The 17,252-nt window shown below is 53.0% G+C and overlaps 2 protein-coding genes across 2 annotated transcripts; both read right to left on the bottom strand.

Annotated features, from left to right (window-relative positions):
* Nucleotides 1–3,439: 3,439 nt before the first annotated feature.
* On the bottom strand, nucleotides 3,440–7,710 carry LOC137152408 (chemerin-like receptor 1). Its single transcript, XM_067547002.1, has 2 exons — nucleotides 7,584–7,710; nucleotides 3,440–5,105 (listed from the first exon to the last, which is right to left on the bottom strand). The coding sequence occupies exon 2, from the start codon at nucleotides 5,062–5,064 to the stop codon at nucleotides 3,967–3,969; it is 1,098 nt and encodes a 365-aa protein (XP_067403103.1). The 5' UTR covers nucleotides 5,065–5,105; nucleotides 7,584–7,710; the 3' UTR covers nucleotides 3,440–3,966.
* Nucleotides 7,711–15,685: 7,975 nt separating this feature from the next.
* LOC137152417 (chemerin-like receptor 1) lies at nucleotides 15,686–16,831 on the bottom strand. Its single transcript, XM_067547008.1, has one exon. The coding sequence runs from the start codon at nucleotides 16,829–16,831 to the stop codon at nucleotides 15,686–15,688; it is 1,146 nt and encodes a 381-aa protein (XP_067403109.1).
* Nucleotides 16,832–17,252: the final 421 nt, after the last annotated feature.

The raw sequence follows: 17,252 nt of genomic DNA, 5'->3' as shown, positions 1-17,252 counted from the left end.
CTCAACCGTGGGGAAGCCCAGGTGGTCTTTCCATGGGGAGAGTGACCAACAGATCTGGCCTCCGTGAAGCAAGGCGACTTCACTTGCTTTTGTGTCTCCGCACCATCGAGCCAACCCAGTGGGGTCTGCCCTGTTCCTGAACTGGAGAGAGGAGAATTCACGGGGCTCCAGAGAGACCAAGGAGATTCAACCCCCAGGAAACCAGCCTGGCTTTCAGGCCAAGTCCCTTTGGGGAGATAAGGAGCAAAGAGATGATCCATCCCCATCCTTCACCCTCAGGGCACCAAGGAACCAAGCGATCTGACCCCTGCTCTGGGGCCTGGCCAGCAAAAAAGCTGGTGTGATGACTGGAGGTGAGAGAGCGGTGTTTCACATCCTTTGAGATACCTGGGCCCCAGCTTGCTGCCTTCCTAGACTATGGCAGGGAGATCTCAGGTCAGCACCGGTCCATGGGCCGCTCGTTGAGACACACCGCACTAGAGGACGTTCTAGACGCTGAGGTGTGTTTTCTCTTTGATTTCCTGGTCGCCGTCTCCACCTGCCTCCCTTCCCCTTGGTATCGCGCAGGCCCGGCTCTTTGGCTAAATCACTTGTATGTCCCCCGAGCTGGGTCAGTGCAGGAACGTGGGTGTCTCTGTGCCGCCAAGGAGCTAGAAGGTTTCACTGGCTCTGCAGAGGCAGCGAACCCAACGTCTTTGCTGAGAGGGTCCAGGGCGAGGGACCGGGTGCTGCAGAAGGAGCGTTTGGGGGCAAATTCGGGGCTGGGAAGGTACTAAGGTCGGCTGGATAGGAGTACCCAAGTTGGGGAAGCTGGTGGTTGGGATCTGAGCTCTGGACCAAAGCGGCACAGGGGTAACAGGACCCCTCACTGGCCTGGGTGAATCTCACAGTGGTTTTGAGTCCAGGCTGGCAGATCTGTGGCCAGGACCCTGTACGTGTCTGGGCCAGGCTAACACAGCGAGGGGCAGGCGGCTGGCAGGAAGGCAAGAGCTGCCACTGGGAGGTGAGAACATTGACAGAGACATGGTCAGGACATGGGTCCAGCTGCTCTGTGGTCAATCTGTCCGGAAAAGGGGGAAAGGGCCTTGCACTCTCTTGCATAAAGAAGCGTGTAGGAAGGCGCAGTGGCCTTCCTCTGAGCCTGGGGCCGCGGAAGGGCCGCAGGCACCCAATCAGATTCTAGACCTGCCAGTAGCCCAGTCTGCCCGGCAACCAGGCAGCTGGGCCCCGATAGGTCCTGCCAGGCGGCCAACCCGGCAGCAGGGGGGTGGAGCCTTAGGGAGGCCGGCAGCCATAAAAAGCAGGCCCTGCAGCTCAGAAAGCAGAAGGCTGCTGGTGGAGACAGATGTGCTGCCTTGCTGGCTGCAGCAAGGGGCTGAACTGCGCCAGACCTCCACCTCAGGTAACCCTAGCCCGGCCTTGAGGACCCTGGGGCGACCCCGGCAACCCGCCTCTAAGGCCTGGATTGGGCCTCCGGGCCCCCTGGACTGGCTGAGGCCTACAGGCCCGAAGCGCTGGACCCAGCCTCAGGCTCGCAGTGGCTGGGATGAGCTCCCTGAACCGGAGAGCTGGGAGTTCTGCCCAGAAGCCGGTTTGGACTTGGAGGAGCTGCCAGATGCCCAACCCCTGGAGGCAGGACCCGACCTGGAGGAGTTGCCGGAGGCTGAACCCTACCCCCAGCCCTGTGATCTGGAGGAGCTGCCCCTCGCTGAGGAGCTTCCCAATCTACCCCCTGTGGATGTGGAAGGACTGATCGGCCTCCCCTGTGCGGTGTACCCCGATGACCCGAGGAACCGACGAACACAGGTACTGGGGAACCCAGGGAGGAAGGAGCCCAGGGACAGCCAGAGGCGTGGCTGTACTAGGGGTAACGCCCAGTCGGTGTGTTGCGGCAGGAGCCCCGCCGACTGAGTGGCAACACCCGTGCCACTGCTAGGGCCCTGGGCTGGGATGCAGTGGAGTTGGGTGGGCCTGCGTCCCCCTCCCCTCCCACCTGATCCTTGCAAACCCCCAAAAGTGGAATAGCCTCTACCGCCCGCTGGACTCGAGCTCACTGCTCCTTGCGCGCCCGCCCTGCCTGGGGGCCGGGGCGAAATATTCCTTGTGTGCCCGCCCTGCCTGGGGACCGGGGCGAAAGACTGAAAGACTAACATTCCCCTGTTGAGTAGGAAGGTGCAGTGGCCTTCTGCCGAGCCTGGGCCCGCGGAAGGGCCGCCAGGACTGGACCAGGCAGGAGCCTGTCCTACAAAGCGTTACTGGGAGCCAGGCCTCCTGGGTTCTATCCCCAGCTCTGGAAAGGGAGTAGGACCCAGTGGTTAGCGCACAGGGCAGCTGGGGCTCAGGACGCCTGGGTTCCGGCCCCAGCTTTATAAATCATTTCTCAGCTGGACGGTCTGCTATGAATAGGCCTCCACTTGCGCGCTCTTGCAGCCAGAGACAAGCCCATCTGTTTACCTCTAGGTCTGGGAGGGGAGCGGGATCTAGTGGGTTAGAGCAGGGGGCAGGGCGGGGTGTTCCTTGTGCTTTGGCTCATTGCTGGATCTCCACTCCCACCTGGGTTCTGGTCCCACCACTATGAAGGGGCACTGCACCTTGCAGACCGAAGGTGACGAAAGGGGCCCTGGTTTGGGCTCTCCTGGCATCTGGACACTAGGTGGCAGCACATAGGCGACATCAGGCAGGCCGGTGACACTGACCAGCCCTTGGAACACCGTGTGTCTCGGGTGGTTTTTCTTCTCCCACACCCCTTCCGTCCCGTGCCCAGCTGTTTGGCATCCTTCACCCCTTCCCTGGCCCCCCCCCCCCCAAAATGTGACCCACCCCAAAATCACACACGGGACCCCTGATGCCCAATCCCCGCTGTAACCCAAAACCCCACTTCCCTCCCAGAAATGGGAATAGAACCCAGGAGTCCTGGCTCCTGGTCTCCTCTCGCCTGCCCACACCACTTACTAGACCCCACTTCTTCCCCAGAGCTGGGGGGGAGAACCCAGGAGTCCTGTCTCCCAGCCTGTTTCCCTATGCAAACCCACTAGAGCCCCCTCCACTCCCAGAGCTGCATATAGAACCCAGGAGTCCTGGCTCCCAACTCCCCCCAGCTCTACCTATCACACCCCACTCCCCTCTCAGAATTCTATTTTGAAACGAGTCATCTTTTACTATAGGGATTATGTACAACTAGCTCTTCTCCCCTTCAAGAACCCCCCACCCTAATAACTAAACTCTCCTTACAGAGAAGCCGCCCTCCCCCCATGCCCATAGTGAACAATTCACCCCTTATTGAGGTCTTTTTTTTTAGCGGAGAAACCTGAAACCTTCTGTAACACAGCTCTATTGTCGCTGTTAGCTCAGCTCTGTCCCTCATTCAGATACAATTCCCAGCACCAAGGATCTGTAAGCACCAGCATTTTATTTCATACTGCCTCTGCTTTCAGTAAAACCGTTAGCTAAGAAACCAAGGGACACGCTATTAAGGAAGAAAGGAGAAAAGCCAAGGTTTTAGTGACTGCTTTCAGAGACCAAATGGAGCCCCTGTGAAGAGACACCATCTCCACAAAGTCCCTGTGAAGATGGTTCTCTCCAGTTGGTTGCTCCAAAAATGACTCCTGGGTATAGAAAACCCTGCCCAAGTTATGCTTGCTGAACACATTTCACACAGAGAAATCAGTGAAGGCTCCCACCACCAGGAGGAGGCATTTCGCTCTTCATGGACATCGACATGGAAGCGTCTGTTCACAGAAAAGTAGGGTTGGAAGGAACCTCAAGAGGTCATCTAGCCTATCCTCACATGCTGAGGCAGGACCACGTAGACCGAAACCATCCTTGGCAGGGGTCTATGGATACAAGCAGAGCCGAGTGGGGATCATGTCCATGGAAGGGTGGGGTTGATTGGGTCATATTTGATGATGGGGAGAGGTGCAGAGTGAGCACAGCTGAAGTTCCCAGCTCTCAACAGACGCATGGTGCCTAGAAGACCTGGGAGTCTGTCTCCGTGGTAGACTTAGTCTTGGTGTTGGCAGTGCTGCTGGCGGCCTCCTCAGTGAAGGCACTTTCGAAGGCTGAGAAGAGGGAGCGGCGAAGCCTCTCCTTGAAGTCCTGACCCATGAAGACGTAGAGAATAGGGTTGAGGCAGCTGTTGATGAAGGCCAGGCTGGCGGTCAAGGGAAGGCCAATGATGAGGGCATCGTCCAGGCTAGGCGTGCGGTTCATCTCCAGGAAGGAGAAGACGTGGTAAGGGAACCAGCAGAGGAAGAATGTTATGATCACGGCAGCGATGACTTTAAAGGGTTTACCAGTTCGGGCCAGATGGTTCCTCCTTAGCTTGATCAGGATGGCACCATAACAGCACACGATGACGGTGAATGGGATGAGGAAGCCAAAGACAAAGCGGCTGATGATCATGGCCCGGTGGTTCAAATTTATAGTCCTGTCCCTCTCCGCCTCGGGGGCCCCTTCCCTGGCTGTGTCGAAGTTGTTGTAGCAGTTGATGGTCTTGTTATTATAGGAGGGTGCCGTGTAGCGGAAGTAAAGGTTTGGAGAACACAAGGCCAAAGCCATAAACCACACAGCCAGGGCTACCAGGAAAGCCAGGCGTGGAGTGCGGTGGTTCTGGGCCCACACCGGGCGAACTACGGAGACGCAGCGGTCTAGGCTGATGACCATGAGGAGGTAGACGCTGGCATAGAGGTTGAGGAAGGCCAAAGCGCTGTTGATCTTACACAGTGCCCTCCCAAAGGGCCAGTGGAAGCCCAGGGCTGTGTAGGCCACACTGAAGGGAAGGAAGAAAGTGAAGATGAAGTCGGCCACGGCCAGGTTGAGGAACCAGATGGTGTTGACCGTCCTCTTCATCCGGAAGCCGGTGATGAAGATGACCAGCCCATTGCCCGTCACCCCCAGCACGAAGGCGATGGAATAGATGACCATGGTGAACACGTGCATTCTCTTGAAGAGCATTTGCTTCCGGGCTGCATCTGCAGGGTCGTCAGAGACAGAGTCGTCATCAGAATAGTAGGCGGAGGAGACAACCAAGAGAGTTGTGGGGAGGGTGGTGCCCTTCGCAGCCATGGTGAGGTCTTCACTTCTCTCTGTCTTACCTCTTTCTCCACCTGCAACACATCAACACAACCCCCTATTAGTTACCTCCCCTGGCAACCTCCCAGCCAGCCAGTGCCAGACTTCAGGAAGGGCAAGGCAACATGGGGCTTCTGTGTTCTGTTGCACCGTATTTACACTCAGTGAGAAACTTGGACAAAGATGATCGGGAAAGGGGACCAATATACTCTCCTGGTCCATAACCAGTACGTTAACTTACTTATATCCCAGGCACTGGGTTAGCTCAGTCTTTAAACTCAAGGATGGTGAGAAATTGGAGAGGACTCAGAGAAGAGCTATGGGAATGATTCAGATATTGGAACACCTGCCTTTTAGTGAGAGGTTCCAGGAGCTCCGTCTATCTGGCTTAACAAAGAAAAGGTGAAGGGGTGACTTGGTCCCAGTCTCTAAGTACCTGCCTGGGGAACAAATGTTTGATCAATGGCTCTTCGGTGTAGCAGCCAAATGTCTAATAAGGTCCAATGGCTGGAAGTTGAAGCAAGATAAATTTAGGCTGTAAATAAGGGGCAAATTTTTAACAGTAAAAGAATTAACCATCGGAACGACTTCCTAATGGCTCCAGTTCGGCAGTTTCAAAATCAAGACTGGGTGTTTCTAAAAGATCTGCTCTTGTTCAAACAGGAATTCTTTGGGGGAAGTTTCATGGCCTGTGTTGGGTGCCATTTGGTGCCCGCCAGTATTGGACTTTTCTGTTTGCTGGTGATTCTGAACAATCAGGGCGGGAAATTGTTTCAGGGTGAACCAAAATGAATTTTTTTAAAAATATTTTCAGTGGCTGAAAAAGTCAGGAAAAAATCAATTTGGGGAACCATTTCCTTTGACCTGAATATCCAGCATTTTTAATGGTTTTTAATCTTTTAAAAATGGATAAAATTCAAGGATATGTCGAAATGAGAAGTCATTTCGAATAGTAACATTTTATTTCCAAAAATGTCCAATCGAAACACTTTTGGGGGGGGGGAGGGGGGGGGGAGGTGGGAGGCTGAAGGTTTGTTTTTTGACAGGGCTGGGAGGAAATGAACAATGTGGGGAAGTCACCCCGGATTCATGAAATGTTTCGTGTCAGAAAATCTGCATTTTTCACTGCAAAAAAAGAAACAGCAAAAAACAGTTTGGTCAAACTCTTCTCCCCCCGAGCACTGCTCAAAACCTCTCTGCTGCTAGTAGGGGCACAAGCGGCTGAGAAATTCAGATGGAAGCTCAACATACAGGATGCCTGTGCTTTGCTGAGAGTTGCCTCGCGATCAGCTGATTATTTATTATTACCTCAATGGGGTTTAAATTATTATTCAGCACAGGCCCTCCCACCGTTACCCCACCACGACCTTCAAACCATGCAATGGCTGACGAATGAACCAAACGTGGGAAACCTGCTTGGGGGGGAGGTGTTTCTGTGATCTGCCGTGATTAGCTGTTGAGCCTCCTACCATGGATATGCCTGGCAAACTGTCAGAAAAAAAGGTAGGAATGATCAGCACTCCTGGGTTCTACCCCTGCCTCAGAGAGAGAAAACGGGTCCCAGGAGTCAGAGCAGGGTGGGTGGGGATCAGGACTCCACGGTTCTGTTGCTGATACTGGGAAGGGAATAGAGATCAGGGCTTTACAGCAGGGGGCTGGGGTGTGGGGCTGTCAGGATCCCTGGCTCTGGGATATAGGATGACAGTGGTGGGTATGTAAATCTGGCCCATTCCTTCTGAGAAGCAGCATCTCCATGTGAAGAAAACTTCCCATGGTAAGAGCATTGCTTCCCCAGCTCTGCCCCACGTTAACGAATCGGTGCAGGGAGAGCTGGGGCTGCCTTCAGAGCTTTTGGGAGGCCAAGACCTGGAGGCCTCGAGTGGAAAGATTTGTAAAATCTGCGGCAATTGATGACAGCAAACTCTGGGAACCCGGCCCCCTCCAGCGAAGGCTCTGCCCTCTCTAGTGCCTGCTAGCTGGCTACTGGAGCTATTTCTGCAGCACACCCAGTTCAAGGACCTGCTTTTCGACACACAGGAGCCATCCCCCCAGATGTCCCAACCACAGTCCGTTGTTAAACAGGGGAAGTAGAAAGACAGGCTTCACGCTCCTCTTGTCCCATGGCCACTTCCTCTTCTGCCTAGTCTGGGAGGCTCCCGTTACTTTAGTTATTATATTTTACCCCTCCAGAACCTACAATACAACCCAGGAGTCCTGGCTCCCAGCCCCCCATTACCCACCTGGAGTTGGGGATAGAACCCAGGAATCCTGGCTCCTAGCCCCCCCAACTCTGACCTACTAGACCCACCCCACCCCCAGAACCAGGGGTAGAACACAGGAGCTCTGGCTCCCTGCTCCCCCTGCTCTAACCCTATAGACCCCACTCCCCTCCCAGCATCAGGAATAGAACCCAGAAGTCCTGACTCCCACTCCCCGGCTCTAACCACTAGACCTCCCTCCCCTTCCTTCCCCAAGTCAGGAATAGAACCCAAGAGTCCTGGTCACCCTCTTACACTTCTGGGTGTTCGCAGTGCGTGTGACGTCTCCTGTCCTGTCTGTGGGCCTCTCAGTGTGAACTGATCTCCCCAGGTAAGGCGGCCTCCCCAGGCTGATTCTGTCCTCTGAAGCCAGGTCCGTTGCTTCTCTTGTCCCAGGACGAACTATATTGTGCTACCCACGGGGCGTGATACACAGCAATTGCCCAACACAGGAAGAACACTGAGTCTCTGCCCCAACAAGGCGAGAACGGTGAAAGAATGATGTAACCCATGAAATCTGCATAGCTGTAGGGCAGGACTCCTGGGTTCTATCCCTGGCTCTGGGAGGAGAGTGGGGTCTAGTGGATAGAGAATGGGGGAGGGCTGGGAGCCAGGACTCCTGGATTCTATCCCCAGTTCTGAGTGGGGTCTAGTGCTTACAACATGGGGGGCTGGCAATCAAGACTCCTGGTTTCTATCCCCAGCTGTGGGAGGTGAGCGGGGTCTAGTGGTAAGATGTTGTATTAATTTTTTTTTTTTTTTTCCAGATTTAAAGTTTTTTATTAAAGTAAATGTTTCAAAAAATAACAAACAGGTAACCCATAAAGTTAAAGGGGCAAAGTTATAAAACATCCAGGGATAATATGCAGGTTATGGGGGGACACGGGGAGTGATTGGAAGTCAGGGGGGAACAACCAAGGGATAAGCTGCGGGATCCTGGATGGGGGACACAAAAACAGACACAAAAGCCAACGTTGTGAGCACAAACCTGATCCTGTCCAATGAGAAGTGGGGTTAAAGAAGGCTGAGGGTTTGCGTCACAGCGTCTGCAGTGGCAAATGCCCCTTTAAAAATCCTCTGAATCTTTTATTAAGGGAGGGAGGAAAAGCAGCGAACGCCCTTGCAATGTTAAGGGTTAAGTCAGGCTTTAAGGTTAACCATCTCCCTTGTTCTTGTTTGCTGCACCGAGATTTTTGGAAGGGAAACCCCCACTTGTCCGACAGCTTTTTAGTTGGTGCCAGAAGTTATATCTGTCCACTGGGGGAAGGAGGAGAAGTCAGCCGAGTTGGGCTGGAGCCAGCGTTGTCGTTGCTGTTGTTAAAGTCCGATGCTGTTTCCTAGAAGATAAAACAGAATAAATTCACAGAAAAGGGTGAGGAAGGAAACTCAGCAAAGCAAGAAAAAGCCGCTTCTGTCTCCAATGTGACTCTCATTTGCACACTCACTGCTGAAAAAACGCCAGGTCTGATCAGCTGCCCTGAGACCTGGCAAACTCGTACCAGCATCAGGCTGTTCCAGGTGTTGTTTTTCGCCTCCCCTCTAGGCAGACTCATGATGGTGTTGCAAAATACACAATCCTGGCCATCTAAGCCAGGATCTTCTTAGCCGGAAGGCAAAAGGAAAGGGATGGAGACGGAAGAAACACGCTGGGGAAGGAAAAGGATCCACAAAGGGGTCTTGACATCCCTGGCGGTGGTTGGGATTTAGCCAGAGCTGGTGGAGGTGGCAGCGTCATCTGGGTCCCCTTCTTAAGACAACAGAGACCCCGCCCAATGATGGCACACGGGCTCCCAGGAGGCCAGAAGACGGGGAGGGGGACAGTCATGATGGTGAAATTTGCTCTTTCCCCTTCTTTCAATCAGCACTTGCCCCCCTGTCTTTGTCTGCCAGGCCGGGCGTTTTTCCCCCTGCCTAAAGTCTCTTTCTTTAAGGAACCCAAAAGGGAGGTGGGGGGCGGAACAGCATCCATCAGTTCGGCCCAGATTCCAACCCTCAATTGCGGTTCGCTGATCTCCAGCCCTCACGTCCTGCGTTTCCCTGTCTTGAGCGTGAAGCCCTCCAGGAGGGTGTCGTCTTTTTGGTTCCCTTTTGCACCTTTGCCCATCGACGGTGATGGCTCGAGATGGCAGTGACTGGCCAGCCACTCACTTCTCGCAGCTGAGGTCACAATGAAGATAACTTTGCAGGCCCAGTTTGTGACGCTGGCTGATGGAGGAGCGACCATTGATAATATTCGTGACACCAGGATTACAGAAGTGCAATACATACCGTATAGGCTCCGCCATGCAAGGTACGGATGGACACGTCAGGGTTCACTAAGATTGAGAAGAACGTTTATTTGTATGTATCAGTTTTGTATTATGAGTTCTAAATATGTCTGGCTTATTTGTATTTCAACTTGTGCTGTGTTTCTGAGCGACACCCCCAGACTGGAGGGCAGCAGCAGTAACCTGGCTTAATGGCCCATCGAGGGAACTCACACAGGTACAATGCATGTTAGTCTGCAAAAGAGAAGAAGGGGGATTTGATAGCAGCCTTTAGCTACCTGAAAGGGGATTCCAGGGAGGATGGGGCTAGGCTGTTCTCGGTGGTGGCAGGTGACAGAACAAGGAGCAACAGTCTCAAGTTGCAGTGGGGGAGGTCTAGGTTGGACATTAGGAAAAGGTTTTTCACAAGGCGGGTGGTGAAGCACTGGGATGGGTTACCTAGGGAGGTGGTGGAATCTCCATCTTTAGAGGTTTTTAAGATGAGGCTTGACAAAGCCCTGGCTGGGATGATATAGCTGCGGTTAGTCCTGCTGTGAGCAGGGGGTTGGACTAGACACCTCCTGAGGTCCCTTCCATCCCTCATATTCTATGATGCTATGATCCAGTGAAAGGATCCAGGGGGCCGCACCTTATGTATCACCAGGCTCTGAAGGAACATGCCCTATGGACAGAGGACTCTGAGGCTTTTCCAGGCCATGTGCTGTGAGGCTGTTTTGGGACAAGCCCCCTGGCAAAGGCACATAAAAGGCAGCTGCACCATCCCCATCTTGTCTTCATTCCTGCCTCCAACCTCGGGATCAACTCATCTCCCACTGAAGCTGTGAAACAAAGGACGAGACCCATCCAGCTACTGGGTGTACACCAGAGGGACTGCACCAGCCTGCAGACTCCACAATCCTGCTGAGAATCGGATATATACGGACTTTACAGTCATGTGTATGTATCTGATCACTTTGACCATTTAACTTTTCTCTTCTTGTTTGTTTCTTTCCTTTTATAATGAACCTTTAGTTTTAGTTACTAAAGGATTGGCTGCCAGCGTGATGTTCTGGGTAAGATCCAAACTGACATTGGTCTGGTGCTGTGGCTGGTCCTCTGGGGTCAGGAGAAGGTTTTTGGTAAAGGGAATAGAGCTCTAAATAACTCCTCTCTTCACTGGACCTAGCTGCTAATCGGGGGCCAGAGACTGAAATGCAGTAGAGGGGGCTGTGCAGTTTTCTGGTTTTAACTTCTTGACAACCGGTGGGGGCGGAGGGGGGTTCAGAAGCCCTGTTTGTGCCAGGTTGGTGAATATAACTACAGAGTCAGCCACCAATTTGGGAGACTGAACTCTCCTTTTGCAGCCTGCCCTGATCTTGGCAGTGTCAGGTGGGCTGCCCCAGACACAGACGGGTCACACAGTTATTAGAATCATAGAAGAGGCGGGTTGGAAGGGACCTCAGGAGGTATCTAGTCCCACCCCCTGCTCAAAGCAAGACCAACCCCAGTTACACCCAGGCTGGGAGCCAGACTTCTGGGTTTTAGCCCCAGTTCAGGGAGAGGAGTGGGGCCTAGTGGTTAGCGCGGGGGGGGGGGGGGGGGCTGGGTCTATCCCCAACTGTGGAAGTGGGGTGTAAAGGTGAGAGTGGAGGGGGTTCAGAGTGGAGTACTAAGTACCCTGGAGACTTGCTGGGTCTGGGTAGGGGGATAATCTAGATCAGGAGTTTTACAAAGCCCAGGCAAGTCGCCTGAGCTTCTGCTAACTCCATGTGTTGAAACAGAACGCTTCCTTCTCCAGCTGGGTCACAGAGTCCCCACAAGTGGCTGTGCCGACCCCCCGCCCTTCCCCTGTGTTCTCAGTGAGCTCCCTTGTCATCATGTAGCTCTTACGCCCTTGTAGCCAGACACCCGACTGGTCTGCATGCCATAGCTCCAGGGACGGAAAGAGTGCTGCCTCGCTTTTCTGCACCTGGGATCCACCCCACAGAAACGAGCCCAGCTAATGCCAATTGACCCCAGCTGGGATCTGGCCAATTTGCTTTTTCTTTCTCCCACCTTCTGTTTTGAAGTTCAAAGTGAGTTTAATACATCAGCAGTAATGAGAAACTTGGAGAAAGTAGATTTTATTGTATTTGATAAGTAGATAGAGTAGGAGTATGGTGATAGATAGGCTGTAACTGACGCAAGAGTTTGCACGATTCTTGCCCAAAGGTTTGTAACTTCCCCAGGCTGCGATGAAGAAATGAACAGAGCACGTTGGTGGAAATCAAAATCATGTGGTCATTGCTTGCAATGGGGGAAAGTGGCTGCAATTCAGGGCTCCTGGGTTCTATTCCCAGCGCTGGGAGGAGAGTGGGGTCTGGAGGGGGAGTTATGACCCCAGCTGGGGGGGGTCTGGCCCCCATTGATTCCAGTGGAACTATAGCCGATTGACTCCAACTGTACAGAATAGACAGACAGATGGCTACACCAAGGGGTGTGTATGGAGATAGATAGAGAGACAGATAGATAGATAGCCAGCCCCGCCTCACTTACCTTTTATCCAAGCTCTCTGTTCTCTCCGATCTGCCTTACCCTAAATCTGCAGGAACTGAAGCAGGGTGAGAGGAAGTCACTCATTTCTCACCCCACGTGTTACTAACCTCTCCACGTAGATGTGGAAATAAATGGAGGATGCTTGTAGTGCTTAGAGCATTGGGGAGGGACATGACCATACACGAGGACTCCTGGGTTCCACACCCAGCTCTGGGAGGGCAGTGGGGTCTAGAGAGTTGGCTGCGTGTTAAGAGATCAGCGCTGACGTACCTAGTACGATCTCCAGGTGGCACCAGCCTCTGACACTGCTGATAGCCGGACCTAGCAAACCGCTGCGGGAAATAGCAGTAGGAGATTTTATGCCGGAGAGTAAAATTCATAGATTCCAGGGCCAGAAGGGGCCACTGTTTGTGAGCATCTCATCTGACCTCCTGTATAACACAGGCCAGAGAACGGTCGGTCCCTAACTAATTCCTAGAGCAGATCTTTTAGAAAAAATATTCAGTCCTGATTTTAAAATTGTCTAAGCCTTTAATCGTTCTCGTGGCTCTTCTCAGACCCCTCTGCAATTCATCAACATCCTTCCTGAATTGTGGGCACCAGAACTGGACCAAGGATCCCAGCAGTGGTCACACCAGGGCCAAATCTAGTGGTAAAATAACCTCTCGGTTCCTACTCGAGATTCCCCTGTTGATGCATCCTGGGATCTCATTAGCTCTTTTGGCTGCAGCATCCTCACACTGTTCAGCAGATTATGCCCCGAATGGTTTTCATGAAGCCCAAGAGAGAGAATCCCCCATCCTGTCAATAGGGCTGGCGTCCTTTGTCCAGCGTGCACACTGTGACGCTGTCTGGACTATAAGTGACCATTTATAACATTATTGATCTCAATATTGCAAACAATGAATCTGACAAAATAGGCTGTGTCGGGTACCATTGGAAAGGTGGTAATTTGCTAAGTAAAATAATATTGTTTAATCTGTATGTATCAGTTTTGTGTTATAAATTCTAAATATGTCTGGCATATCCGTATTGCAACTTGTGCTGTGTTTCCGGGCGACACCCCAGACCGGACGGCAGCAGCATTAATCTAACCTTGCTTACTGGCCCATTAAGAGAACTCACACAGGTACAATGAGCCCAGGGGAGAGAAGCCAGGGCCTTCACCTTATGAATCACCAGGACATGAAGGAACATGCCTATGGACAGGGGACTCTGAGGCTTTTCCAGGCTATGTGCTGTGTGGCTGTGTTTGGGACAAGCCACATGGCAAAGGGACATAAAAGGCAGCTGCACCATGAAGTCTTTGAACCATGATTTGAGGACTTCAGTAACTCAGCCATAGGTCAGGGTCTATTACAGGAGAGGGTGGGTGAAGTTCTGTGGCCTGCGTTGTGCAGGAGGTCAGACTAGATGGTCATAATGGTCCCTTCTGACCTTAAAGTCTATGAGAATCTCCATCTTGTCTACATTCCTGCTTCCTACCTCTGGATCAACTCATCTACAAGCTGTGAAACAAAGGACTGAGACCCATCCAGGTACTGGGTGTCCACCAGAGGGACTGTACCAGCCTGCAAATGCCACCGTTCTACTGAGAATCGGATATATATGGACTTTACAGTCATGTGTAAGTATCTGATCGCTTTGACCATTTAACTTCTCTCTTATTTGTTTCTTTCCCTTTTATAATGAACCTTCAGTTTTACTTACTAAAGGATCGGCTGGCAGCTTGGTGTTTTGGGCCAGAGACTGGACTGCAATAAAGGGGCTGTGTATTTCTTCTTGTAGCTTCTTGATAACCGGTGTGAGAGATCAGAAGCCCTGTTTGTGACTGGTTGGGGAGTCTAACTTCAATGTTACCCACCAGTCCTGCTCTCTTTTTGCAGCCTGCCCTGACCATGTTCAGGTGGGCTGCCCTGGACACAGACGGGTCACAAACACATTGACAGTTAGCCCTATTAAAATGTACGTTGTTTGCTTCCACCCAGTTTAGCAAGCAATCCTGAGCGTTCTGTATCACTGACCTGTCCGCTTCATTATTTACCACTCCTCCAACTTTTGTGTCATATGCAAATTTTATTAATGATCATTTTATGTTTTTGTCCAAGTCATTAATAAAGATGTTAAATAGCATAGGGCCAAGAACCAATCCCTGTGGGACAACACTAAAAACAAACCCAATCAACAGTAAGTCCCCAGTTACTATTACATGTTGAGATTAATCAGTTAGCCAGTTTGAAACCATTTAATGTGAGCCATGTTAATTTCATATTCTGTTTTTTTAATCAAAATGTTGTGAAGTACCAAGACTAACCCTTACAGACGTCTCAGTCTATGACATCAAGGCTGTTACCTTTATCAACCAACCTTGTGTCGCCTCCAAAAAAGATGACAAGTTAGTTTGACAGGATCTATCTTCCATAAATCCACATTGATTGGCATTAATTACATGATTCTCCTTTAAGTCTTTATCAATCACATCTCATCTCAACAACTCCATGAGCTTGCCTGAGATGGATGTCCAGGTGACAGGCTTGTAACTACCTGGATCATCCAACTGACCTTTTTAAAATATTCATACAACATTAGTTTTCTTCCAGTCCCCGGTGCTCCAATATCAATATTAAGGCATTGGGGGCAATGTTTACTGTAAGATTAATTGTAGGGGCTATTTTTGGGTTTCATGTTAGGAGGGTAGTTTTAGGGTAGAGTCAAGGTTTAGGATTAGGGTTAGGATTAGGGTCAATGATCAGTTTTAGGGTTAGGGCTTGTTTTGGGGCTGGCGTAGGGGTGATGTTGAGAGCAGGGTTTAGATTTTGGCGCTAGGGTTAGGGTAGGTGGACTATGGGAGATTTGTGGATATGAATTTCATACACATACATTACATGAAATAAAAAAACCCTCCTTGTTTATGCAGGGTATGAAGAGTCAGAGAAATAACACCAAAGCCAATAAAACAGATCAGGGAACCATTGTGTCATGTGCTGCACAGATCACAGCTGAGATCAGGACCCCGTTGCGCCAGGCGCTGCACAGACCGTGACTGAGATCACGACCTCAGCGCGCCAGGTGCTGCACAGACCACGTCTGAGATCACGGCCCCATCGCACCGGGTGCTGACCAGCACTAGGGTGACAAGAACGTCCCTGCCTCTCCACCCCCCGAGACCTCACAGTCTAAACAGATGAAGGCAGAATTATTTCCCACATTTTACAAATGGGGTGACTGAGGCACAGAGCGACTGAGTGACCTTCCCACAGTCACCACCAACTTCTTCCAACAGGCCATGAGATGACCGGTCTCCCCATCAGATTACAACCACACTCAACAGCCGGTGACAAGTGTGAACAATGGTGAGAGTGGGGGGCTGGGGGGCTGGGAACCAGGCCTTCTGGGTTCTCTCCCCAGTTCTGTGAGGGGAGTGGGGTCTAGTGGATTAGCGCAAGGGGGGGCTGGGAGCCAGGACTCCTGGGTTCTATCTCCATACCCTTAACCAGCCCATTCCTTCACCCTGGGGCCAGCGAGGCAGGGTAAAGGCCCCATGTTCTATTCCTTACCCCTGCCCCCTATGGCCAGCTAGGAGCTGGCAGCCCCTGGAGAGGAAGAGCTCCGTGCCCCATTCCCCTGGAACCAGCCGGCCGGTCCCCTCTCCACCAGGTGACACTCGGTCTCAGCGCTGGCCTTGCCTTTGCTGACGGGGAGGGAGGACTGGCCGGAGATCTCGCTGAAGGCTTCCTCGAAGGCCGACAGCACCGAGCTCCGCAGCTTCTCCCTGAAATCCCGGCCCACGAAGACGTAGAGGAGGGGGTTGAGGCAGCTGTTGAGATAGGCCAGGCCCGAGGCCAGGGGGATCCCCACCGCCAGCGTCGTCTGGAGCTCAGGCGTCATGGTGGTGACCGACACCTCCAGGAAGGAGAAGACGTGGTAGGGGAACCAGCAGAAGAAGAAGGCCATCACCACGGCCACCATGATCTTGTAGGGCCTGCTGGAGCGAGCCAGCCGGTTCCGCCTCATCTTGGCCGTGATGACCCCGTAGCAGGCCAGGATGATGGTGAATGGTACCAGGAAGCCAGCCGCGAACCGGGTCAGCACCACGGCCCAGTGCCGCCTCTCCCTCAGCTCAGCCGTCTCCTCCCCCTGGAAGCCGTCCGACAGGGCGAAGTTGTTGTAGCAGTGGGTGACGTTCTCCTGAAAGGGGGAGCGCCCAGTGTCCCGGAAAACCACATATGGAGAGCTGAGAGCCAAGGCCGCCAGCCACACGGCCACGGCCACCAGAGAGGCCAGCCGGGGCGAGCGGTGGTTCTGGGCCCAGACCGGCCAGGTCACGGCGACGCAGCGGTCGGCGCTGATGACGGTGAGGAGGAAGACGCTGGCGAACATGTTGAGGAAGGCCAAAGCGCTGCTGATCTTACACAGGGCCCGGCCGAAGGGCCAGTGGAAGCCCAGGGCCACGTAGGCCACGCTGAAGGGGAGGAAGAAGGTGAAGATGAAGTCAGCCACGGCCAGGTTGAGGAACCAGATGGCATTGACCGTCCTCTTCATCCGGAAGCCGGTGATGAAGATGACCAGACCGTTGCCCGTCACCCCCAGCACGAAGGCGATGGAATAGATCACCATGGAGACCACGTGCATAGCTCCCCGCAGCCTCGCACCCGCCTCCAAGCTGGGCTCATCCTCGTAGTCTCCATCGTAGTCGTAGGGGGAGGAGGCGTTGTCGGCCATGAAGGAGGAGCTGCGGGAACGGAGTCATTGGCCACAAAGGGAAAAGCCTCGTGCCCCATTCCCTGCCCCCCTGAGCCAGCCCCTCCCTGCCCTGGGGCTGGACCGGAGCTGGCGCCCCCTAGGGGGCAAGAGCCCCCTGCCCCATTCCCCACCCCCTGAGCCAGCCAGGGCTCAAAATATTTAGCTTTATGGTACCAAGGAAGCAGGGTAAATGTAACCACCAGGCACCGTCCCAGCTCCGTCCGCATTGCCAGAGCACGGTGGTTACTGGCTGGTCTGGGAAAATCCTGAGGTTGTGCAACTTCGTTACGGAGCCAAGGATGCTGCTCATTCAGCCAGGAGTCCCACAGATGTGAGGGATGGTCCAACCCCGCCCCCCTCCCCCCCCGAGCTCAGTTAGACTCTTCCCTGGCTCAGCCCA

The sequence above is a fragment of the Emydura macquarii genome, unplaced genomic scaffold (assembly GCF_026122565.2).
Source record: "Emydura macquarii macquarii isolate MOO-44397 ecotype Brisbane River unplaced genomic scaffold, CSIRO-AGI_Emac_v2 contig_1214, whole genome shotgun sequence".
Lineage (NCBI taxonomy): Eukaryota > Metazoa > Chordata > Testudines > Chelidae > Emydura > Emydura macquarii.
This window is presented reverse-complemented; position numbering and strand designations above follow the sequence as displayed.

Excerpts from the sequence above, each read along its gene's own strand:
- LOC137152408 (XM_067547002.1), bottom strand. The coding sequence starts at position 5,064 with ATGGCTGCGAAGGGCACCACCCTCCCCACAACTCTCTTGGTTGTCTCC.
- LOC137152417 (XM_067547008.1), bottom strand. The coding sequence starts at position 16,831 with ATGGCCGACAACGCCTCCTCCCCCTACGACTACGATGGAGACTACGAG.